At 37.0% G+C, this 25,225-nt stretch overlaps 1 protein-coding gene across 1 annotated transcript in view; it reads right to left on the bottom strand.

Moving 5' to 3' along the window:
- The window catches only part of COMMD10 (COMM domain containing 10), a 101,710-nt gene that overhangs the window by 60,523 nt on the left and 15,962 nt on the right, over positions 1–25,225 (bottom strand). Inside the window, exon 5 of the mRNA XM_058824061.1 lies at positions 18,208–18,318. Within this exon, the coding sequence (XP_058680044.1) occupies positions 18,208–18,318 (111 nt within the window). The remainder of the gene's footprint in view (positions 1–18,207; positions 18,319–25,225) is intronic.

The following is a 25,225-nucleotide window of genomic DNA, read 5'->3' as shown; positions in this document are numbered from 1 at the left end:
GGCAGCCTTGTTGGCTGTGAAATGTCATTAAGGAGGAGATGGCAAGTTTTATCCACGCACCTCTGACTACTGAATTCACAAAACAAACAGAAGGTTTACCATGGGAGGTAGAGAGAAACCAGGCAATATCCTCAAGATGCTCTTCCAGTTAAACAGCGCGTGGTTACTAAAATTGCTATGGGAACATGGGAGTTCATAAGAAACACAATTTTAGATGTAAAATGTTCCTTAACCTTTTACATTACCACTACTACAAAAAAAAAAAAAAAAAAAAAGAAAACAAAACCAAGGTGTAGAGTCTTACGCTCACACACCAGAAAAAGCTAAAATATAAGTCTGAAACAATGTAATGATAAAATCTTTTATGCGACCTTGGGTTGCATAAATTATAGTAAGCTGTAGTATCTGATTTAGGAAAGAAAGTCTCCACATGTGCCCTACAGTGATACACTTCACATGATTTTAACACACTTTCTAATTGCTGCTGAAAAAAGAGGCCACAGCAAAAAGATGAAGCGACAACTGTTTTGAGTCAGTGCTGCATCCAATTATTCTGTTCAATGGACTCCTATGATTTTGATGACAGCAGTAACATTATATTTAGGTATCTCCATAGTGCACAACAACTCTGCTCCAACTTCCATCCATGTTTTATAATTCATTGATTATCAAATTCTATTATTTGAAAAATTGTATTATTATTGTATTTAGGCAAAAACATCCACTAGACCAGAATTTATATTAGTGCCTGCCACATTATTCACAGTTCCACTAAATCACAATGTCCTGTTTACAAATACTGAACTTCTGGAAACAAGGACTTATTCCTTTTAAACGCCAATTTAAAAGTATCTTTCAGGACAAAGTCATACAGTACTCCTCAACAGACAGCTATAAAACTGCCTCCACAAATATATTTAGATTGTGTACCACGCTCATAGTAACTGTTGCACTGAGTTCTCTGATTCCTGCAAAGAGGCTGAATCGTGGTCCAGAAATGAATATAAATGTCCATTATTAAAACCAACATTTCAAATGCAGAATTCAGGTCACTTAGTTTACTTGGATTATAAAAATCCGGGCTCTCAAAATACAAATTAGGTATTCCAACCTAAATATAGAAGCAAGTGACAAAAAGGTACTTTTTTTCCATGTAGCATGTTTCTTTCTGCTTGCTGCCATCTTCCCTAATAGGATTGTCCTTTAAATGACATGGGCAAACAGGAGAGGTCATTTGAAATTTTTATGGCTTTCCCAAGGCCATGGGTATCATGAACATAATGTAATAAACTAGATCAGTTGGACTGATAAAGCATAAGGAATTAATTAATCCCTTGCTCATAAAAAAATTTAATCAAGAAAAAGTAAGTAACATGCTTTTTACTTTCAACAAGCAAGCCATCCATCAAATTGTGATGTCAAAAAAATTACCAGAATAATACATAACATATCCTGATAAAAGTGTCTGTAATCAATTATTCAAATAATAATGAATATGTCTACAAGTCAGACCTGAAAGACAGAACTATTAGGTTAAATCTACTCTAAAATTATGCCTAGTTTTCACTTTTGTCACAAGTTACCACAACTCACATGCCATAAGAAGCTGTAAATAAGCTCTTCCTCTGAGGTAGGCACAATTGGCCACTGTAAATGCAAATCTTAAGAGAAAGCAAGGCAACACACCCCAGTGATTTTAAGATTTCTTCAGATTATCCACTTCCATAAAACCTTACTTAAAACAGATAGCCCCAGTGAGATGCAAATCTAAAGTTTCATTCGCACTGTTTTAACTGTGTCATAAACATCATGACTGTCAAAATCCACTCCTCTACTCTGCCCCATGTTGCTCTGCATGTCATATTTGTACTGCTAAAAGTAAAACAAAGGAGCAAGCTGCAATAACACAGTCCAGACCTACAAAATGGTTACAGCACAGGATTAAAGACAATAAAAGCATGTGTGAATTTCTTATTTTATGTGGCTATGCCTCAGACATGCTTATTACTTCTGAGAATCTGACTGTGTAAGAATAGTTCAGAGTCCATCAACTGTTACAAAACACATCACAAATATCCTTCTTCCCTTCTGTTCACAAGAAGTAGAATTAAGACAACTTGCTTCCAAGGAGAAAGTGCTTGGGCTCTATTCCTGAGCTTACCACCAAAACGCAGCATGACCTTTTGCTAATATTTTATCTCTGTTATTCTGCTTCAGATTACAGAATTCAGATTGGTTGTTGTGGATTGGGAGTTATTTTTGTTTTTAACTTTTAGCCACTTACAAATAGGAATAATATAGAAAATTTAATTGATTAGAATCTATGACCTCATGCAAAAATACATTCTCAGAAAAAAGTGTTTCCATTACTAATTCACAAGAGCATTAAGAGAGGAAAAAAAATAATGCCTCAACTCCTTCTTCACTGCAAAGTTTGTTTCATATAATAAAGAAAAGTTTCCAAAACTTTTCAAAAGTCTAATTTTAGAATTTAATCAACAAAATAAACAAGACCCAAAGGGATGCAGGGCACATATTTTAGTGTGGGATTCTTCTTTACTTTAAATAAAAAAATAATTTTTATTAGGATAAATAAGTGAGGAAGGCAACAGCATTACTATTGCCACTATGTATTGCAACAACGAAACGTACCTTTACCACCAGCAAGCATTGCATGTTTAGGATGAGCAACTTCCACTGGCAGATCACCACGGTTAAAGAAAAAAAAAAAAAAAAGAACAAGCAAAATCCTGCTTCCAAGGTTTAGCCTAATAATAATCAATATTTTTTGTTTTATAATACACTTTCAAAAAACTTTTTTAGTTATTAACTACAGCAATGTAATATTTTACTACCATCTTTCTGTTCCTTACACTTTCCAAAAACTAAATGTGAATTCAGTCCAACAACCGGCTTGTACTTTTTTTGTTTTACAAACACCTTCAATAGGTTTATAAGGTGATCCTACATACACCGCTCAGCAATGCCACAGAAATGCAGCCACGCACTACTCCACATTCCCCAGCAAGCTGCCCTCACTCAGCACCCCCAAGCTGGTGGTGTTTGCAGCGGGCTGACAGAAGTGACGTGTTTTGGCTGCACCCCTCTAAGGGAAGCCCCAGCAGCACATCCTGACACCCGCGTTGCTTGTGGAGGCACCGTGCAGGCGCAGGGGTAATGCCAGGTGCCAGGGGATGCTCTGGGACTGCGCGCCCACCGACGGCTCCAGCAGCAGCCGTGTGTGCCGAGCAGCCCTGAGCCGGCGGCGCAGCACAGGCGCGTGGCACACGCCAGCGCGGGCACGGGCGCTAACTGGGTGCGCAGCTTGGCACACTCAAGTACAGACAAGATGCAATTTTAGCAGCCAGTGGATTAAAATAAGGAATGCTTCTGCTCGTTACTTGTGAAAAAGAGAGGCAAAGCTATGCAGAATCCAAAACTTCCACAGCATTTTCACAGTTTTTCTAGAGCGCATTAACATCGTAGTAAAATTAGCATCTAAAGAAAGCAGAGAATTCAAGGCGTAACAGTCAACAGGTTAGAACACTGATATGAGGAAATATGAAAGTGCTGGACTAAAATCAATAACTGCCTTTAGAGCAGTAGTCTAAAGAGCATTTTCCAATTGTGGCAAAAATCTGCTATTTCTAAGTACAACAAAAATGGATCAAGGAATTTACAAATGCTAATCTTATTTACACACAAAGGAAAAAGTTAAAACAAATCTACCACTAATTTCAGACCTTCAAAGGGAAATTAATCATATAAGTTACCAATTACAAAAATGTATTTTCTCCAGAGCACTGCAGAGTTTAGAAAGGAATATGCAGCAAAAATTAAGGTCAACATTCCAAATGTTGAAGATTTTCAGGGATAAACAATTTATTAATTTTAATATTTAACCTTCATGCCTCACTCACTGTAAAAGGCAGAATCAAATTACAGTCTCATAGGAGAAATAGAAAAAAGTTTCCATGAAATGCTACTCTATTTATTGGTACTAAACAAACTTAAATCCCTAGAATTACTCTAGTAAAAATAAACTAAATCCATAATCATAAAGAGTCACAAGAGATCAGAATCCAGGTCTCAAGCTGTTTGTTTTTTAAACTACAAGCCATGCTCAGAGTAACTGGAATTATAAATATATACGCAAATATTATTTTCACATTAAATATGGAATACCACAGAATTTGCACTCTAGGCACAGAACAAGCATTGCCTTTGGTCCTTTATCCTGTAAACAGCTTTAACCTCATTTTGGTGCTCATTCTTGTCTAACTGCTCCTTATTGTGCATGTTTTACATAATTACTGTAATGCCAGGCTATACTAACTATCATACTACTGATCAATGTTTGACATAGGTCCCAAGTCTGCCAGGTTATGAGCTACTTGTTATTCTCTATTATCTAGTAGAGATTGAGTGATTTTTAACGAGAATCAATTCCATTGAAGAACTCATCTGCAATGCTATAGGTTGGTTTTCTTTTTTTACATGTCCCATTAAGTAGCATTTCTAATGAAAATTCAGTTGAACACCTTAAAGTGAAACTCAAAATTAAAAATGTGACCAACTGACTAGTACAGCGTGTTTTTTATGAAGAGTAAAAACAAATCAGGCACCTTGCACAAAAGGTTCATCTTTGGAACCCATGCACTCTATCTCACTGTTCTTGTTTAAGCAAACCAGGGCAGATTAAATACAAAATTAGCATTAATTTCTTCAGCCTCTTTTTCAGGGTTCTTTAGAAGGTCCTATTTACATTTTCATAAATGAAATCTCTACATAACTGCAGAAAAATTTACCTTGAAAATAGGCCTCAGGAAGCCATCTGGCCCAACCATGCCCAGATTCCCTGCTTAAAGCAGGGATACCTTTGCAAGTCCAAGTACTTTGCTTTACAGAGAATTTTCAACATATACCCCACAAATGTCTACTTCTCACATCTTGGTTGAGGACAGCACTTTCCCAGTGTGAAAATTTCAAATTTCAAACTTTTCAAAGTTTGAAACCATTTCTTCCAAACCATATTTAGCTATTTCCAGTGATGTTCTCAGTTTTTTTCCCCTCGTTGAAAATGTTACTTAAAATACTAAAGGCATATATTGAAATCCTTTTGATAATAATCACCATAATCACAGACAAGAATCTCTTCATTTCAGTTGCAGTTGCCCTGATCACTGCAACCCTTTTTTGGCTTTTCTTGGGCACTTTCATAATTTCTTTTTATTTTTTTTTAATCACTGGATATATTACGAGAAATATCCCTCTCATCCATTATTTCCTTAGCTCCCTTAGATACACACCAATTATTAGCTGCGAAAACAAAGTAGTAGGCTAATTCCTGCAGCTCAAAGAGGAGTTTGATTCTCAGACATTCATTTCCTGCCTTGATCAATTTCATACATTTCATGTCACTCTTAATCCTTTAACTCAAAGTATTTTGGCTTCATTCTATCTTATCTATTACTAATTTGCCCAATATTTACTCTAAATGTGTTCCACACTGACATTTCCTTAATTCCCATTCTTCTTGCTCTCCTGTTTTCTCTTTCATAATGCATGCTGTTTGCAACCACATAAGCTTTTCTTTCTTATCATTGCTATTTCACACCTGTACCTTTTAGTTCTATGTACTTCACTTACATATCAAATTCTTCTTATTGCATTCTTTGGTTTATGTTTGGACACAATGGAAAATTATTTTAAAACAGGTATTATTTTAAAGCAGTACAAAATATGTTCATCTCTAAAACTTTATACAGACAGCTCTTTTAAAGTTAATTATTTGGGGTAAAAGTCATGTCATTTTTAGGTTGAGCATGTGAACAACACTACTAATAGCAGAAAAACAATCTAATCAAATAGCACTTCAGATAAACAAGGACAAAGATGATTACAAAAAAAAAAGGTGCTAAGCAATTTCCTGCTTTTTTAATCTGTGGGACTTTTCAAAATATTTTGTTTTCTCTCCTTCTAACTGATTTCATTAAAAAGAAATTCCAACGCATCAACTTTAACAAATTCCATGCAAGTAATTTATCTTTCCTGCCTCTGAAAAGAATAAGTTTTAATCATCCTATCTTTGCATTAGTAGCAATACTAAAGGGACAAACATACATATTTCAGTGCCTCACTACATCTGTAAAGCAGAATGACAGTCTTTAAATGCCTACTAAAATAAGGGAGATGACTGTTATTTTGTGAAAAAGAAGTGTTAACAGTTAAAAACAGGGCACAGCTTAAAGCTGTATTTTCTTTGCTATGTCGCACCCCTCTCCATGCTAACAACTCACAACCACCGGCAAATCAGTCTATTCCTTTCAGTGCCAATACAATTTTTCTGTAGATCCCACCAGAAACATAAGGTCTCATAATTTCTAAAAACCTTCAGGCCATCAGTTTTGTTTCATTTTCTAATTCATTTCAGGGCTCCATTTTGCAGCACAGCTTTACAAACAGACCGGCGCAACTATAAGAATGTGAACTTCATTCACTCTCTACAGGAAAAAAACCACATACTTGGGGGTTTGATATATTTAGAGAGAGAATCAACACAATTCTCAACTGCCAGAAAGAGAAAGGGGTTTAGCTTTGTTTTTGTTTCCAAGGTTTCTATCTACAATCATAGTTTGTTCTACTGCTTTTGTGCTAGCCTTGAAGGATACTTGACAATTGCAGACGAAGGTATCTACTTTCAATGCAAAAAATTCCACTTAAGTTAAGCATCATTAAGGATTAAAAACATCTCCAACATTCTAACAAGAATAGTCAAGGAAACCAAACCCCCCACAATAGGCTATTGTCCCTGATGCCTGTTCCAGAGGTAATTTTCTCCTCCTTGGTCTAGAATTTCCTGCCCCATTTTGAACTAGTTTCCAGGTGCCACGCAGGCCACAGACAGAGGAAGAGAACTGAGAGCAACACAGATTTTACTGTCACTAGCACACATACAGTCCCTTACTACTTTCACATATATATATATAATTTTTTTTGTTAAGAAATTATTCTATTACAATCAAAAATTACAGGGAGAAACCTTTTGGTCACCTCATCCATATTTCTGCTAGTATGGCTGTGTCCTATTTTATATATAGTATATTTTATATTTTATACTCCCTGGAAATGTTGGGATTTTTTTGTAGAGCATTCCCCCACATTTCCACCTGTGGGAATATCAGCCATCATCACATTATTTTATTTGCCAACTTCAGAAAGCAGAGTGAAGGCAGCTGATTCTCTGTATTAAGATTCAAGGCAGGAAGGAAGCAGCACCAAGCCTTCTTCTGCTCCAAGGCGCATTATCTCCAGCATTCAGACTCCCCACAGTGCCCAAGAATGTGGTATTTATTGACACCAAAGCCCAACCTTAACTCAGAATGCTCATAACGACTTAGTGTTTGGGTAAAAATCCAGGAGTTTTATGAGAAACCATTGGCAGAAATGGAATGGTAGTTTTTATACATTTTAGGTCAATTAAACTTTTAAGTCATTTTGTGGCACAAACTACAAGACACCTTTCTAACCCAAAGGCTTTCTTCTCAACACTTTTACATTCAGTAAAGTCACTAGTACTCTTTAACAAAAAAAACCAAACACAAAACCCAAACTCCCCCCACTAAAACAGTTCTAAAACACAAACAAACAAAACACCAAAAAAAACACTCATACAAGAAACCTCAAACCCTTAACTGAAGAGAGTATTCTATTGGATGCTTAGGAATTAGATGCAAATAAGTAAACAGTGATTCTATGTAAACAGGTACTTTTCTTAAAAAAACTTTGTCTCCACAAAGCCAAAGAATAATTTAATTTTTCAAGCTCTGAGGTAAATATGAAGATATTAACACATGTACAAATACAATGGCAGATTACTTTTGCACTTGTTCCAAACCTGTTGCTAGAACAGCACTGGATGTTGTTTCCAGTGGTAACAATGTGCAGTTTTCCTGACACTCAACTTGCCCTGCTCTTGCAACCTTTTTTGACACAATTCCACACATATGAATTTCATTGCAGAAGCCTGCAAATGGGACATGCTTATCTGTATATAAAGACGCATACTAAAATAGTAGCTCTATGGTTTTGACATGCAAAGCTATTTTTGCAGTTTTAAAGGCTGATCCATGTTTGGTCTACAATTTTTATTTCCATAGCCACTAAAAAAAAAAAAAAAAAAAGAGAGAGAGAAAAGGAAAAAGACTAATGATGAAAGCACATTACTGAACTGCTTCATAAAACAGTGGGAAGAATAGAATTCCCTTCTTTACTTATTTTTCCAGCATCTAAAGCCACATCACTGTAAAAAGCGAGCAGTCTGTCAAGTGAGATTAGAATATTTTGAAAACAAATTATTTTATTGCACAGAAGGAAAGAAGGAATTTAGAACAAGTATCCACAATCTGATGCCTCACTGCAGTGCTTAAGTTACAGCACTGCACATCACATGCTCTGCACTGGCAAATATATTTAATCTGTCTATCCATAAAGAACAGACATATTAGATGCCTTTTTTGGGTAATTTGGGGAGTTTTTTGGAGTCATATCCTTCTTCTGCCTTACTATTTCCACAATTCCTTAAAAGATCTGCTGTTGGTCTGTGGCTCACCCTTGGAATGCAGTTCCTCAGAGAAAAATGTTCTTCTCTTCTCAAAGTAGCAAAAAACAACTTACTTATACATCATTCTAGAGAAGCATCAAAGGCCTCAATGTCAAAGTCAAGGGTAGCTCCAAGTGCTTTGTGACTTCCTGAAGGCCACAAAAGCATACAATTGCAGTTTGAAATGGTAATGTGAATTCTAAAGCAATTTCACTAAGAAAGTAAAATCAAATTACAATTGAGTTGAATTTTCAAGAGCTTTTTAGAATGACTGTTCAGTGCTTGAAAAAAAAGCACTGCATCATGTTGCCATAACCCTTCTCTGAGGTTTCCCCTAATCAAAGAACTGTACACCATTAGAAGTAGTAGTAGTAGTAGTAGAGCTCCACAGTAATCTAGATATTGGCCAGTTGTTTTGCTGTCAAATTCCCAGTCTCATAACACGACTTATTTCCAAGCATAGGTATCTCCCAACTTCTTGTTTCAGTTGACATTGCAAAAGATGACATAGAAATAATCTAGTATTTTTAACCTTGTTAAAAGTCTGCTGCCTGCCTCTATACACCAGAGGTAATACAAAAAGCTGCAAATCAGGCATTACTAAAAAAGAGAGACAAGCATTTTCAGTAGCTTTGGATCTCTCTCACCTTTTGTATTATCTATTCATTACTCCAAGGCTTCCAAACATATTCTTAGTAACAGGATCTGTCTCAATATGAAAAAACTGTTTTTCCTTTCTCCCTTGAAATCTTTCTCTACTGTCTTGCCACTAAGCATGCACTTCTAGAAATATGTTTTATTTCATTAGTAGTAATTTCATACAATCATACTGAACAAGATTTTTTCAGAGGCTGTAAGCCATGGTGTGGATTGTGGTTTTCCTAGGAAAGAGATCATATTTCATGTATTTCAACCAGTGGAAAAGGTCACTTGTCGTAGCAGCTTTTAAAGTTTGTTAAACATTCATACAAAGCCAAGTGGCACAAACTGAGATGCCACACAGTTTCAGATACCAGACTCCTGCAATTGGTAAACAACAGGAAACAAGACAAGTGAAAACTGTCTCTTCTGCATATGATTGAGGTGATGACCTACCTTCTTCCACCTGAAGAGGGACTGGAGAGGGTGTCACAACATTGTTAGACACCTGTTCGATGTCAAATGCTTGGTGTTGATACTGTTTGACAGCTTGTACTGTATATTTATTGCCATGAGCAGGACAGATGTTAGCAACACAGGAGATACTAACTTTATACTCTTTCAAGAACAGATGCACTATTTCTCCAAAAAGCCAGATTTAGCAATTACATTAGTTTCAAAATGACAAAAAAATTAGCAAAAGTAACAGGAATGCAAGTCCAGCAATTTGACAAAGTGGGCAATAAAACTGCTTTTAAATTCAAAACCATGCTATTAACCCCCAAAGATGCTTGGTTTGAAACTCATTACCACAAGATTACTTTTCCTTGACAGTACCATTTTGTACCAAAACTCACAAAACAATTAATTTAAAGAACTGACAAAGAAAAAGTAAAGCACAGGAGAGAATTACAATGGTGAACAGAAATGTAAACAATGCAAATGAAGAAGTGTGGGCTCTTGCTACACTGCTCTGAGCAAACCTGGTGAGATGCCTGTCACATAAAACACCTAACTAGTTTGTAATAGTCTAAGCAAGACAGAACTGCTGGCAAGGTATGAACCAACAGAGTAACTGGAAATGGTCACCCTCACCATGATGTTTTTTAAAGGTACCCGACACAAAAACAAGGTGTGATGTGTACGGTACTGAATTGGTTTGGCAGCTGCTCCTTGTCACCCATTCAACTGTTTTCACAGCCTCTTCTGATATGAGTATTGACATTATCAAGAAGAAAAGACAAGCACGTATCTTTCCATAAGACATGTGACAGATTGTGTACGGAGGAGGAAACATGACCCGGTACAGGATGCAGAGCCCCAAAGTGATCCCAAAGTAAGCTGTGGGGCCTGACCCTGCCAAGATGCAAATGCTCTGACACGGATCAGTTCTTCTCCTTTGGGCTGCACAGTATTTTTACTTTACTTATTTTACACCAGTAATAGAATCCAAATTAAGCAGTTTCATATGCAATGTGAACTACCCTTTAAGTGAAGGTATTTTCCTAGTATCCAGTCTAAACCTCCCCTGATGCAAACTGAGATCATTTCTTCTTGTCCTATCTTGCCTGGAAGAAGAGACTGACCCCCACCTGGCTATGACCTTTCAGGCAGTTGTAGAGAGCCATCAAGTTTCCCCTTGACTTCCTTTTCTCCAGGTTGAACATCCCCAGATCCTTCAGCCCTTCTCATCAGACTCCAGACTCTTCACAGCTCTGTTGCCTTTCTTTTTGTTATACTTTGTCAACTCCTGCTTCCACCTTCAATTCTCAAAGGCAGCAGTCAAAATTAGTGTGACAGAGGAAAAGGCAGAGGAGTAATATTAGTAACATTAGATTTTCTGTTAGAGCAAGTTCAACTTTCACATTCATCTCTCCCCAGCCTCACTCATTTCTTAGACTACCTTATCTTTCTACCATAGAGCTGGTAAGAAACAGGCATGGAAGAGATGGTGGTTTTTTACATATTTGTGAAGATACCACAGAGCTTATTGTCTCAGTAAAAGCAGAGGGAAAAATAATGTCCAGAAGTTCTGCAAAAGCATAGCAAAAGTACTAAACAAATAGGGTTATCTTCCATTGCTACGTACAAATAAAAGCAACAGTTCATCTGTTAAGGCACTGCATAGCTTCTGAGACTAACAGGCAAGAAGATATATAAGTGTCTGAGAATTTGCCATGAATCCCAGGGATTTGTCTTATTCATCTAAAAAGACTGAAGTATCAAGACTACAAAACCAGTTTGGGGCTAAGAGGAAACAAGTTTTCTAAGAATAAAGATGTTATAAACAACTGCATTACATAAGAAAAGCTCACCATATCTTTCTGTTTTTTAAACTCCCTCAAGGCCCTAAAGTTTAACTCTGCCTGGCAATGAAATGGTCACCAAGTTTAAACTTCAGTATTTGAACTACTTTTCTGCTGTTTATTGAGACTGACAACAGTACAACTACATATTACAGACAGTCAAATTTACTCCTGCACAAAAGATTCATTTTTAAGTGTAGACCAAGGTTGCCCAAGGCTGCAACCAACTACAGTCAACTGGCACCATCTTCTTCTTTAGTTCCAAGACACAAAGAGACAGGGAAAAAGTCCTAAGAATATTCTGCCATGAGCAGAGCATGTGTAGAGAATGTAACCAGTTACAGGGTTTGTAAATTTATGTGATATAGTCTGTATTCACAAATTTTGCATATAGCCAGATGAAAGAAATATAAGTATACTGAAAAGAGATCCTTACTATAAGCTAGATAATTAAATAATGTAAAATCACACATGTGGTCAGATAATTAAGTACACGCTGCGGTAGAATTGCCAGACGTGAGCGCATACTCCTGGAGCCACACCCTGTGAAAAATAGTTACTAAGAAAATTGTCAAACTACTCCAAACTTACAGAACATAGGTTACACAGGCAAGCATTTCTATGCTGCTAAGGAAAAAAAAAACCTCTCAGCACTTTAAAAATTCCAGGCCACAGATTCATTTTTTTCCTCTATTTAAATGGATTTAATCAGAGGTAATAGCTATGACAGATCAAAACCAAACAGTCTAATGCAGGATTTGCTCTTCATCGTAAGTGCAGAATTTCCGTCACTCATGGTGGAGCAATTAAATTTCTGTCATCTGTCCGTAGCAATTTGACTGCTGGAATCAAGTTATAATCACGTTATAAATTTCAGGCTCATTTTTCTCTGTTTTTCCCTACACTCAAGATTATACTGTCTTTCTTGCTACCACTCCTACAAATATGAGGACCTTTCTCATATTCTGAAACCTCCTCTTAGGGAACTTTCTCCTTTCCTAACAGCAGCAATATTTATTAGGGTTTAATACTTGGAACAAAACTCATTTAATGATGTACACCTTGCCAAAAGCAGCAACACTGCCTGTTCAGAAGTACAGAAAAACCTTGAACCAGGACTGTGCTGTCTGAGGCTATCCAGGTCCCCAGTTAACTCCTCTGAATAGGAATGAAGAAACCCTTTTCTCTCAATCTAATTCTTAAATATTTTTGCATTCACCCAAGGCCTGTCTTACTTTCTTTTTCCAGTTGTTAGAGACTTACAAATACTCTTGATGTGAAAACTAAGCTCAGTTCCAGGGTGTACATACAAGGCTGCTTGCGCTCTGAGAAGGAAAGGGGTGATGCTCTCATCAGAAAAGAAAGTGGTTGAGAGGGAACTGATGAATGTTGGAAGCAATTTGCAATTGTTTCATTTTTGGACCTCATCATAGTTCTTTCAGCATTATTACTTTCATGTGTCCTCTTTTTTGAAGTCCCTACAGATAAAAATTACTCCTCTTATTTTGAAAAAAACAAAAAAAAATCACATAAATGCATCATCCCCAAAGGCAAGGACTGACATGACAAATAAAGGCAGAACATGCTCAACGCTGCCACCTCCTACGTCTCAGAAGTGGGATAATATTACTAGCATCCACCAACTCCCACTGTTGTGCCACTCCACAAACATAAATTCTTTTCAGAGAAAAACAAAGGGCTAAACTGAGGTGGAAAGGGAAGTACCACCATACTTCCTTACACATTGATCAATGTGCAGGTCCTGCCTGCATGCCATGCAGGCTGCAGAGAATGTATAGTGTGAATTAAGTAACTGATGTAGCTCTGATAGAAGATTTCTCATTTACTTTGCTTTGGGTTTTTTTTGTAACAGATGGGAAAAGTAATCACAATAGCAAACTCAGAAAGTAGAATGGTGTACTTATTGAAGTAAACAGAGCAAAAAGGTATAAATTTTGTTCACTGCCCGGAAATAGATAGAAAATCTGTAAAAAACAGGAGAAAAAAAGCCCAACAAATATGCTATTATTTTAACAATTCCAGATTTCTAGATTTCTACTTACTCAGTGGAATGATGAATATGTAGTATCACCTCAGTTTCAAATGTAATCAGGCTACTGTTTGATTTTCCTAGAATCATAGAATATCCTGAGCTGGAAGTGGCCCACAAGGGTTATCAATGTCCAACTCCAACTCCTGGCCCTTCAGAGCCCCAGGAGTCAGACCATGTCCCCGACAACATTGTCCAAAAGCTTCTTCAGCTCTGTCAGGCTTGGTGCTGTGACCACTTCCCTAAGCAGCCTGTTCCAGGGCCCAAACACCCCCTGGGTGAACAACCTTTTACTAATATCCAGCCAAAATCTCCCTTGACACAGCCTCACAATGTTCACTCAGGTTCTGTCACTGTCACCACAGAAAAGACACCAGTGTCTGCCCCTCCTCTCCCCTCACAAGGAAGCTCTGGACTGCTATGAGATGTCTCCTCACTCTCTCCTTCTCCAGGCTGAACAGAGCAAGCAACCTCATCTGAAGCTCATATCACTTCACCTCCAGACCCTTTACCATCTTTGCTGCACTCCCATGGGCATTCTCTAATAAATTAGTATCTATTTTATATGGTGGCACTCAAAACTGCCTCCAGCACTCAGGTGAGGCTGTCCCAGTGCAGAGCAGACTGGGACAGTCCCCTCCCTTGCCCGGCTGGCCGTGCTGTCCCTGATGCTCTCCAGGACACACTGGGCCCTCCTGGCTACCAGGACACTGCTGGCTCAGATTCAACTTCCATCAACCCCCACATCACTTTTCACAGAGCTGCTGTTCAGCATCTCATTCTCCAGTCTGTCCACATACCCAGAGCTGCCCCAGCCCAGGTGCAGAATCTGGCGTTTGTCCTGATTAAAATATATTTGGTTAGTGATTGCCCATCTCTCTTAATTTGTTGCAGTCTCTCATGTGTTACATTCCCCTGTTAAACCATAATGATGTTAGGGAAAATTATTTTTTAAAAGGACATAAAAGTAAATCAGGATAATATTATCTGTCTTTTACCAAAAGTATTACACTACCAGGTTCAACAAACCAGCAAAATTATCAGTTACTTTTTGTCTTGCATTAGCAGGCAAAATCCTGTAAAAATTCTTTATATACATCTATAAAGAAGGAACAAAAGAACCAAAACATTGATTTTTCACAAGGAATATCTACATAGTATTTATACTGAAAAATAGAGCTCCCCCAAGAAGTTCTTTATGGCTAAGAATAAATTCACAGATTAAATTAGGAGAAGGAAAACAAGAAAAGAGCAAAGCCTTCCATAGGACAAATTGCAATTAGATAACTGAATCTAATAAAATCTGTGGAGCGGATTTACAGAAGAAAATTGGATAACTATCGAGAGACAACACTGGGCAAGAATAATTTATTTATCCTAACGATTTTCAAGCATAAATGGTAACTACAGATAATGTGTGAAAATACACAGTAACAAATACCTTATATAGTAATGTGCCTTACTGTATCTTGTTAATGATGAGTAATAGCAACATCTCTTTAAGAACACACTCCTACTTCCCATATTCCTCTGTGAAGATATTCAGCACCAATTGTGAGACATTTCCGAAGCCCTTCAATCATTCTACACACTTCAATATTATTTATTTATGTGGCTTCTCGTACGGTTATAGAAATTTATCACAGTTGTTTAAAAAAGTCTGGACTAGACAGCCTAAGGAATTACCGCTATTAACAGTGGGAAGGAATGTGAGAGTGTGTGTCTATGTGAATAGTTACCAAATAGATTACTGGAGGAAAGAAATACTAAAAAAAACACAGCAGTTTTTGGCATTAGTCCTTGTTTTCAAATCAAAAAATCCAAATTAACAACAATCAAAATTGTCAGGATTGTTAATCTGTGCTCTTTCTACTGGTCAGTTGAACCTATAGCCATAAAAATAATGATACCCTGTACAGAATCTCCAGACTGTCATGTTGATAGCAACAGTCCAAAAATCTGAAACCAAATTTACGATTTAAAAAAACCCTTATACACAGCTGCTAAGTTACACATTAGTTCTCAAATGCCACCTAAACTCATCAAAATATCATAAGGGAAGCAAAGAGATCTTGCAAATCAAAAATATGTTTCCTATTATACCAGTTTGTTTCATGTGTCTAGTTCATTGACATTTCACTTCTCTCAGATTCTGAGATGAATTATACATTTGAAAAAATTAATCATTATAACAAAACACTGTTAATTGGATTTTTAATTGGAAGTTCCTTTTCTCTCTTTCTCATACCAAACATCAGCAGCAACCAAAGCAGTCTAGATCACAGGACAACTTGGGCTGGAAGGCTGTGTCTGGCAGCCCACAGTATCCACCCCCCTGCTCACACTGGGGCTAACACAAGCACAATTCCGTGCCTGAATATACGCAAACAGCAAATCTGTAACAAAACCCAGTAAAAACAGTTTAACAAAAATCATGAGCTCCGATCACAACTCTTGCTAGTCACAAACAGTTTATTTCCTGGGAAATGCAAATGTCACTAGCAGCTTGAACCACCTGAAAGAAATAAAGAACATCCTACTTTTGCATTACGATGGATTTATTCCTCTGGGACTCTGCATTACATCTGAAGCTGACAAAATGTACTCTATAAATATTTATACAGCATATACCAGATTTCTTTTTATTTCTCAACACACAATTAACATCCATATAGCCACAGGTTTTATGATTATCTTTCCTGAAGAGATAATTTAAATACTAATTTAAAATGTCATCTTGAATAAGAACAGTTAAAATGTTCTTCAAGTAGTGTGATTTATAGTGAACACAAATGTATTGGTATAATTAATTTAAGTTAGCAAAAGTGAAAATAATAGCCCATTTCATCTGCCTTGCTCAGTATTTTTTTTTTTATTAATAGGCTTTATTTTTTTCTATACACAAGAGAAACTTCTATTGTCATATACAGATTAGAAATGTAAACACTTAAACACTTCCCACAATGACTGATTTCAGAATTGATTCTGAGTATTATCGCAAAAAAAAAAAAAAAAAAAAAAAAAAAAAAAGGAACCAGGGCGACAAAGAGCACTACTGCCCCCTAATGAGCCAGACCATAAAAGCTCCTCTGTAACAGCATTTTGTGTCTTTCCTGAAAAAAAATCAAGTCATTACATCCATGAATTATGAAAAAAAAATTAAAAAATAATCCAATCATTAAGAATATAGATTTTAAATTTACACCACATTTCTGCACAAAAGGCACACACAATTTCATAGAGGAAAAGAAGAGGTATCCAGTAGCTACAATTTTCAGATACAATACTTAATGCACCAAGAGACCACAAAGAGGCAAGATACAGCAGAAAAATTACCAGCACTAAGCAAATATTAGTCAATCTATGTACTAGGAAGTAATCCTGCAGTGATCTTCACACCAACCCAGATTTTTAAATTTTAATGTCTGTACTGTGAGACCATCAGTTTTCTTGTTGCATTGTTTCATCTAAATGCCCACCATAGTTTATTCTAGGCTTGTAATTATATCAAAGTAATTCTGATCCTGGTATCCAAACATATCCACAAAAAGAAGTAAGAGAGGAAACAGTAGAAAAAGTCCAGTACATGAATTCTGTTTGTACAAGAAACAGAACTTTCTATCTGACATGAAAGTGACATTTTTCTGTCTGTAATTTTTAATAGTTTTGCCACAAGAACTGAATCAGTATTCAATGCTCACCAATGTAGCTTGGGTATAAAATTTTGTCCAGATCCTGTATCTGCAGCAATGAACTGCTGAAAAAAATACAACTGCTGCAAGTCTTAGTGAGAAGCACAAACTTAAGCTTTCACCATATTTCACCATAAATCAGAAACTCCATTCTCATTAGTAAAATTACTGAATTAAGTGCAATGCTAAAGCAGCACTGAGGTCTGATTTCTCCCCTCAAACTCCTTATACTGGATTTTTCATAAGTAAACGTTCTGACATAGGTAAACATTCTGACAAACACCACAGAAATAAATTTCAATTTCTGTTAGCAAGACAAGGTTAAAAGCAAATCACGTGTCTAATTTGAAACATGCCGGCTAACCAGAGACAGATTTTATGAATAAAAAATTATCTTCTTTACTGAGTTTAGATTCTGATATGCCACTAACTCACTAAAATCATTGAACTTAAGACTCTACCTTAAAATCTCCAAATACTGGTTTCTGTGGCCTCACATAGTGTCATCATTCACATATATACATCAAAAGCACAGAAAAGTTGCAAGTGATGAGCAATGTCTTACATAACTACACACATGGTAGAAGGCTGCAACCTGCTATGTATTAAAAGCATAAGAACTACAGTCACATGCTATGTGATAAAAATAAATTATCTACAAAAACTTTGGAGACCTAAAATAACCATATTCCCTATACCCAGAGGGCTGGTAACACAGCTCTCAGTCTGCTGCATATTTATGCTACTATATCAGTATTTCACAATTCCAAGAGTTTATTATAACTTATATGAAATACAAAAATGAAAACAATAACAAGAATAACAACACTTAAGAGTTCCAAAGGATGCCTTTAATAGAACTTCAACATAAGGTCACCATGACAACTCATTCCAGCTCTGCTGACTTATATTTCTTACCTTTGAATCTTCATTGCTCACTCCCAGCTCTAGCACAGCTTGAGGAGACTTCAGCTTTGCTTGCATGGATTCCGCCATTTGAAGATTAAGCTGCCATCCAACTGTTTCAAGCTACAAAACACAAGTTTAGACGACAGTCAGATGGTACAGAAGCACTGATCTCAATCCTCAGGCCTGCCAGTGGTCTGTCAGTGAACAAAGTGTCACATTCTACAAACATTAAACATTTGTATACAATGCGTAATATTTGTATACAATTTCCCTCAAATTATCTTGGACTCCAGGACAGATGTACTTTTTTCTTATCAAAATTACCATTCAAACCACTACCACTCAAATAGAGCAAATTCCTGTGTCTCAGATCTGATGGACCCAATCCATAGAACACAACTACAGATCCAAAATCCAGTAGCTTCCTCTTCTTGTGGAAGTTTATCAGCAAAGTTACAGATTCAATTTCATATTTATTTTGCTTTCAGGAAAAAGTTAAGTTGTTTACTTTCAGTAAATAGTAAACAACCTAAAAATGGTGATTTCTTAATTCACAGATCTACTCATGTGTGTAGTACCATATTCAGATCTTAACGACAAAAATAATTTTGCTTTTTGAATCATTAATGCTGAAAGGACAAAACCCAGGTAAGCATGTGAGCAATAGAATTTTTAATAGAGTTTTTTTTTTTAATACTGTTCAAATTCCTTTTTCCTATGAAGTTAAATTCAAGCATTATTAAAGTACAGCTCATGCACAAATGAAGTACACAACAACAGAACTACAAAGCTTCCACAAAATTATCTTCCTGGCCTTAGTGAATAATAAGAAGTGGAAATACAAAGCCTTACTATCTGCCAAAATAATTTACACATTCTTTATAACATGTAAATTTACAAATTTTAATGTGATCATTTACAAATTCTTTTTAATCTAGGGTCTCCCCTCTTCTAGTAAATATTGTAGCTGATTTGGAAAAGTGAAATAGTGCCACATCTTCATTAATCTCTCACCAATCTAATAGCTAAATTCAGCTAAAATCATTAACAGAATAAAGCCATGCCAAAGGCCTTGTACTGCGAACAGCAATACATGCCCTGCATCCTACAGTGTCAGTAATGTCTAGATGAAAGATAGGAAAGGATGGTAAAAGCTCCTCCCATGGACACAGCTCACGGACAGAACTTCGAAAATTTCTTGCAGCTATACGATTTACACTTACAAACTAATGTACTTTATACTGTATTTATTTATATTATTTATATCCTGTATGCAGGATGAATAGCAGAACTATGTAACAAACACTGGCCACCACATATCTACACATACCAGGAGGAAAACTGTGTATCATGATGTATCTAAACCACCAAGGCCAGTACAAGATTGTTAGGGAGGTCAGTCAAGACCACAGCTAAGGGAAAGACACCACCTCAGACTGACTCTGTGCACAGCTATAGGAACAGAGCAGCAGGAAGAATGCCAGCAGGTCAGCCTGAAGTCTGGCAGCTGCTCTGCAAGCAATGCAACCATTCAAGCTTCAATTTGTCATTAAAATAAGGAAGTTTACATTAAATAAAATCCATGAAAGCGTGCAGACCACATAAAGGGACTCAGAGAAGATGTTCCAAGTCCAGTCCACTTCATTTTGAGCATAGCTTTAATAACAGTAGGCTCGCAGCCTATGAATTAGAAGATGTTTTAAAGAAAAGTTACATAACTTATAAAAGCAGATGAATTTTTAACCATAATTCTGCTTTGATTTTGATTTTCTCTAATTTGATTACATCTTGGATAGTGAAAATAATAGTGCATGACCCATCCCACCCAAAAGTACAGAACAATCTAGAGTGGATTCTGTGTAAATGCTCAAGTCAATCACACCAATGGACAACTCTGCCAAGTCCCTGTGCTAGCCCCTATTTTCCAGGAAATTATACCAGAACGACAGAACTAGAAAACATTTTTCTCTCCACAAACTTCAATGAAATTAAGAAATTGACTCTTTCAGGAGTATAAAGATAGTACCTTAAAAATAAAAAAAAAACAAACTAAATAACTTTTCGGTTTTTATCAAGAAAAAAAAGTATAGTTCAGTTAAGAAAATTGATAATGGTCAACAGAAAAGGGACTCAGATCCTAAGTTATGGGTTACGGGGGTGGAAGGAGGCCAAAGCAGGCAACTGGTAACATAAACAACCTATTGACAGAACAGCTAATCACTAGGGACAAAACCAGAGACATCAATCTCTGGAATGTGACAGCTCTTCATACTACAGTCACTGTGGTTCAAGCCCTCTGCTCCTTATGTTACAAAGGACTTTCTATCAGCTACTTAAAGAGTTTATTACTCTAGTACAGAAACCAAGCCTTAGACAGGATAGCAGCTTACCCAGGATCATAAGACAATGCCACCAGAGACAAAAACAATATACAATATACAGAAGTCTGACTTTAAGACTTTTCTGAAGCTGTTAAATACTGTATACTCTGAGTAGACTGAAGAACAAACCACCAAAAATAAAAAAATTAAGTTTGTGTTTTCTATTTCACTTCTAATACACATCTATCCCAGAATACTCTAGAGTGCTCAGAACAAAGACAATACATGTGGCAGCAGACCGGCCTGAGTTTATAGCTGAGGAGCAGCTGTAACTCTTGTTTTATATTGCTTTACCTTAAAAATTACATTGTTTTCCTGTATGAGTCATGATTGTTTTCTGTTTTAGATATACTTCTATGAGAATAAATTTTAATGAATAAATAGCATGCTGCCTGAGGCATCAAAATGGTCCATTTTCTTGAAAGAAAAATGCAACATGTATCTGGCAATGGTTGTGTTCGTTTACTTAGAAGACATTCGACATCTTACAATGTTAATTAACCTTTTGAGAGTAGTGACACATTTCTGCATAGCATTTATATCAAGGCAAAGTATTTGTTAGTCACAAGGTGGTACATACTTTAGGGCATTTTTTTTCAAATATGAAAGGACTATAAAATTATTTTTACTTCTGGTATAAAACTTGTTACAGAAAAAAGAATGATGGAAGAACAGTGCCAGAATCTGTGATATACTAACTGAAAAGCACTTACTGGGGCAGAGGAGAAGTATTTCTCCATGCCTAGCATGAAAACAAAGCCGTGTTTTTAGCTAGTGTAGACCTCCTTCTCACAATTTCTTATCAGCAGGTTAGAAATATGCAAGCTACCTTGTCACTGCAACACTAAACACTGTTGAAAATATACTGTTTATTGCTGTAAATTCCCACTGATGTCTCTGGCACTTATTTAACTTCAAGGATATGTTTAGGAAAAAAATACAACAAAAAGTAAACAGGTTCAAGCTGGAAAAAAGAAAGGGAAATAAATGTAAGAAATAAGCCAAACCAATAGTAAGAACACATGAAAATGTTTCAGACCTGTTTTATGAACTCTCTGGCAAATAAGTCAGGGCAACAAAGATATGAGGAAGCTTTCAACAACCCCTGTAAATCCTCAGTTGTTCTGTCCATTTTGTTTCATTCAGGCTTCTGAAGAGATTACCATGGCAGTAGGGACTCACAGACACGGGAGAACTTAAGCACCTCTCCCTTCCAGCACTCACTCTGCACCGGCTGCAGAAGAGGTAAGGTGTCATTGCACGTTGAACCAGCTCTGTACTCCCCCACCCACAGTGCTTCTCAGCGGCCACCCACAGCTGTCCCAGGGCAGATCCACACCAGAAAGCAGCTAGTTCCCCTATGATAAGAAGATCTGACCCTTCAACTGAAGATGAGCAGTACCTTTAAAGGTACATAAACATCACCTGGTCTGTCCATGATGGCCACAGTAATTTTCTTCCGGTGTAAAACACTGGATTTTCCAACTCAAGCCCTATCCAGCAGACATGCTAAATAGTAGACCATAGCATTTTACACAGTAAGATAAGATCATCACCCATCTAATATAACTATGGCAAAACAATTGGGTGAAAGTCACTCTCTTGAAAAAGCCCAGTGCATTAAATGTCAAGGCAGCCTTTACAGCTGACATAAACCTCAAGCACCATCCAGTTAAATCAAGGTTCACACAGTCAAAATTAACACCCATAAAATCCACCATTTCTCTTACAACCCATTGTGTTTTGGCATACTTCATTGTCTCTTCCCAGTATATCTTCACCACAGTTCCTTACTTCCACTTTTTGCTGCCCATAAATATTATTACAAATTAAATTTAAACTGAGAAAAAATTCAAGAAGTCTGTCAAATAGGACAAGTTTCTATATTAGTTGTCAAAAATACTTCTCTCAACTACACAGATATATTTATTTTACACTCTTCAACGACAAATGAAATACATTTTCTTTGGCAAGGAACTTCAGTCTAATCATCTCAACTATACAAGAACGAGGCTGTCAGACTCAAAACGAAGGACTACAACTTTGAGAAGGAAAGCAGAACAAATGTCAATAATGAGCATGTTGCAGGACTTCAACCTGAAAGAGCAAGAACAGAGCCCAAGTGAACAAGAAACTGACACTAAAAAATGGTTGGCAAGGGCCTAATTTGAAGGAACAAAATAAGGGGAAGTACTGTGAAACAGGGACAATGAAGTAGAACAGAATTTCAGAAAATATGTATTTACCTAAAATTTCTTACCTAATACCTCCAACTTCAGCCAAACGTCTGGAGCAGGGTCCAGTATTTTTAAAGGACAACAGAAAAAAGGGCCTTAAATACTCAGTCAGTACCAGAGCAGGAAAAGAGGATATTTTTCCATTGGTCTTGGCTGATAAACTGAGATCACACCTCCTGTCTGTCTCCACACTCATAAAGACTGGAAGTTTGCTTTAATTTTAAAGAAGAAAACTTCAATTTTCATGTAAGTTACCTGTGGAAACCCAGGGCACCAGGAATATTTCTCTGTCTGCTCTGCAGTGTCCTGACCCCCAGGGGAGCACTGACTTTGACCCTCATTCATGGAAAAAGTTTCCTAGACTTTAAGATAGACTAGAATCCACAAAAGTGTGAAATAGATATAGAGAGTGGTGTAGGTGTATCACTTGGTGAGAAATTTAGGTTTGGGGATTTTTTAGTTATGTTGTGGACGGAAGCAAGATGGAGGGCACGGGTGCTGTCCAGGGTTTCTTCTTCATGCTTCTTCTTCCTTCTTCTTGGGTTTGGGTGCCTGGGCAGAAAAGTCTGCAGTGGGGCTCTCTGAGATCAGTTATTGGGTTAAAAGGGAAAATAATCTAGGTGTCAATTCTTAATTGGATAGTTTAGTCTTAAAAGACCTTGTAACAAGAGACTGTTAGCCATTTTGTGCCCTCTAATGAAAAACTGCCGAACTCATGGTTGTGAGACTGTTTTACTGATAAGAAATAATAAACACCTGAATCAGAACATTAACTACTGTCTCAAGTGCCTTCAATCCAGACCCAGAGAAACACGTAATTATCTGACTCTGGAAGGGCTGTAACATTTCATTACAGAAACTACAGAAAACCAGTATTTTATATGGCTCTCTGCCACTCAGATGTGGCAGCTTACTTCTCACCACAGTGCCAGCAGGATGCCCTAATACCATGCAAACTCCTGTTTCTCATACATGATCTGGCACCTGTCTGTCCCTTAGAAAGCGCTTTAAGCACAGACTCATGGAAAGTAAGAGCAACGATGACTTGCTCAACACAGCAATGAACCTGCAAGAACCACACTAGAGAAATACTGCTTGGACACACAAAATCAACAGCACTCAGATTTTTATAACCACCAGGCATTTAGAATGTTATGAAACAGCCAATTACTTTACAGATCAAATTTAACCTGTTATGAAGATCTAACTTTTTTGCTCAAGTTCTTGCTCACCCTTTTCTTGGCAAGATTTGCTGCTTTCAGAACACCTAACTTTCACTAAATAGAATAAAAATGTTATATTCAGAAAACATGCTTGATTCAAAATATGCGGACAATTATTCAGTGCTACAGGTTAAATGTTACTTAACAATCCACTACAGATAACCTGCCTACAGGAAAATGGTATAAAGGTCCTGTCATATCCAGTATTAACCTTTCTGGCAAGCAAATGATCAGGAGCATTTCTCCCGGCAGAGCAATAAATGCTGATTAGCAGTTAGCAAAGACCAAGAAGAATGCTCAAAACCAGTGTTTCATCTTAAAACCCAAAAAGGGAGAAAATCACAATTCCGCGCTGTACTGCTTAACAAGCCTGGTGGGGAGAGAATGCAGAAGCAACTCTAAACTGGCAGCAAGTGTCCTGTGGTTTTATGCTTATGAAGGAAAAAAGGTTATGAAAGCCCGGGATGGGAAAGGAACATATAGCATAGGCAAACTAACATATCCAATTTGTAGAAGTCTACTACTAGTACCACAACAAATGTTTTATAGCCTAAAGGTAATTGGTCAATAAAAGTGGGAACACTACCATATAATAGTAATCTTTGAAGACCAGCTGTATCATGCAGTTTTTCAACAGTATTATTTCAATTCAGTATTTCTTCCACAGTCAATGGGCTACAGTTTAGTTTGTCCGCTTGAACTTTTTTAAAGCAAAAATCTGCCCAACATGTGCCTTCTTAGGTAGCAAAATATTTTCATTACCACAAAGTTGCTAAGGAACTGCTAAAGCCTTCTAACATGACTGAGGAGAATTTTAAAGCAAACCGAGCTTATAGCCCAGTCAGAATTGTAAGCCAGTAATATGAGCACAAATGAAAATAAGTCCTACCATTCCTTCTGCAAATTCAAATCTTGGCAGAAAGCTAAGTGCTTCTAATCATAGAATGATTTGTGTTGGAAGGAATCTTAAAAATCATCTAGTTCCAACTCCCCTCTCCTCCACACACATGGACATCTTCCACTAGACCAGTTATGCAGAGCCAAATCCAGCCTGGCCTCAAACACTTCCAGTGATGGGGCTTCCACACCACCTCTGGGCCACATGTTGCTGTGCCTCACTACCCTCAGAGTAAAGAATTTCTTCCTAACATCTAAACTAAACCTGCCCTTTTCCTCAGTTTTTAGC

Source organism: Ammospiza caudacuta, chromosome Z, assembly GCF_027887145.1.
Source record: "Ammospiza caudacuta isolate bAmmCau1 chromosome Z, bAmmCau1.pri, whole genome shotgun sequence".
NCBI classification, from domain to species: domain Eukaryota; kingdom Metazoa; phylum Chordata; class Aves; order Passeriformes; family Passerellidae; genus Ammospiza; species Ammospiza caudacuta.
Note: the sequence above shows the minus strand (reverse complement) of the source record. Positions and strands in the feature narration are given on the sequence as shown.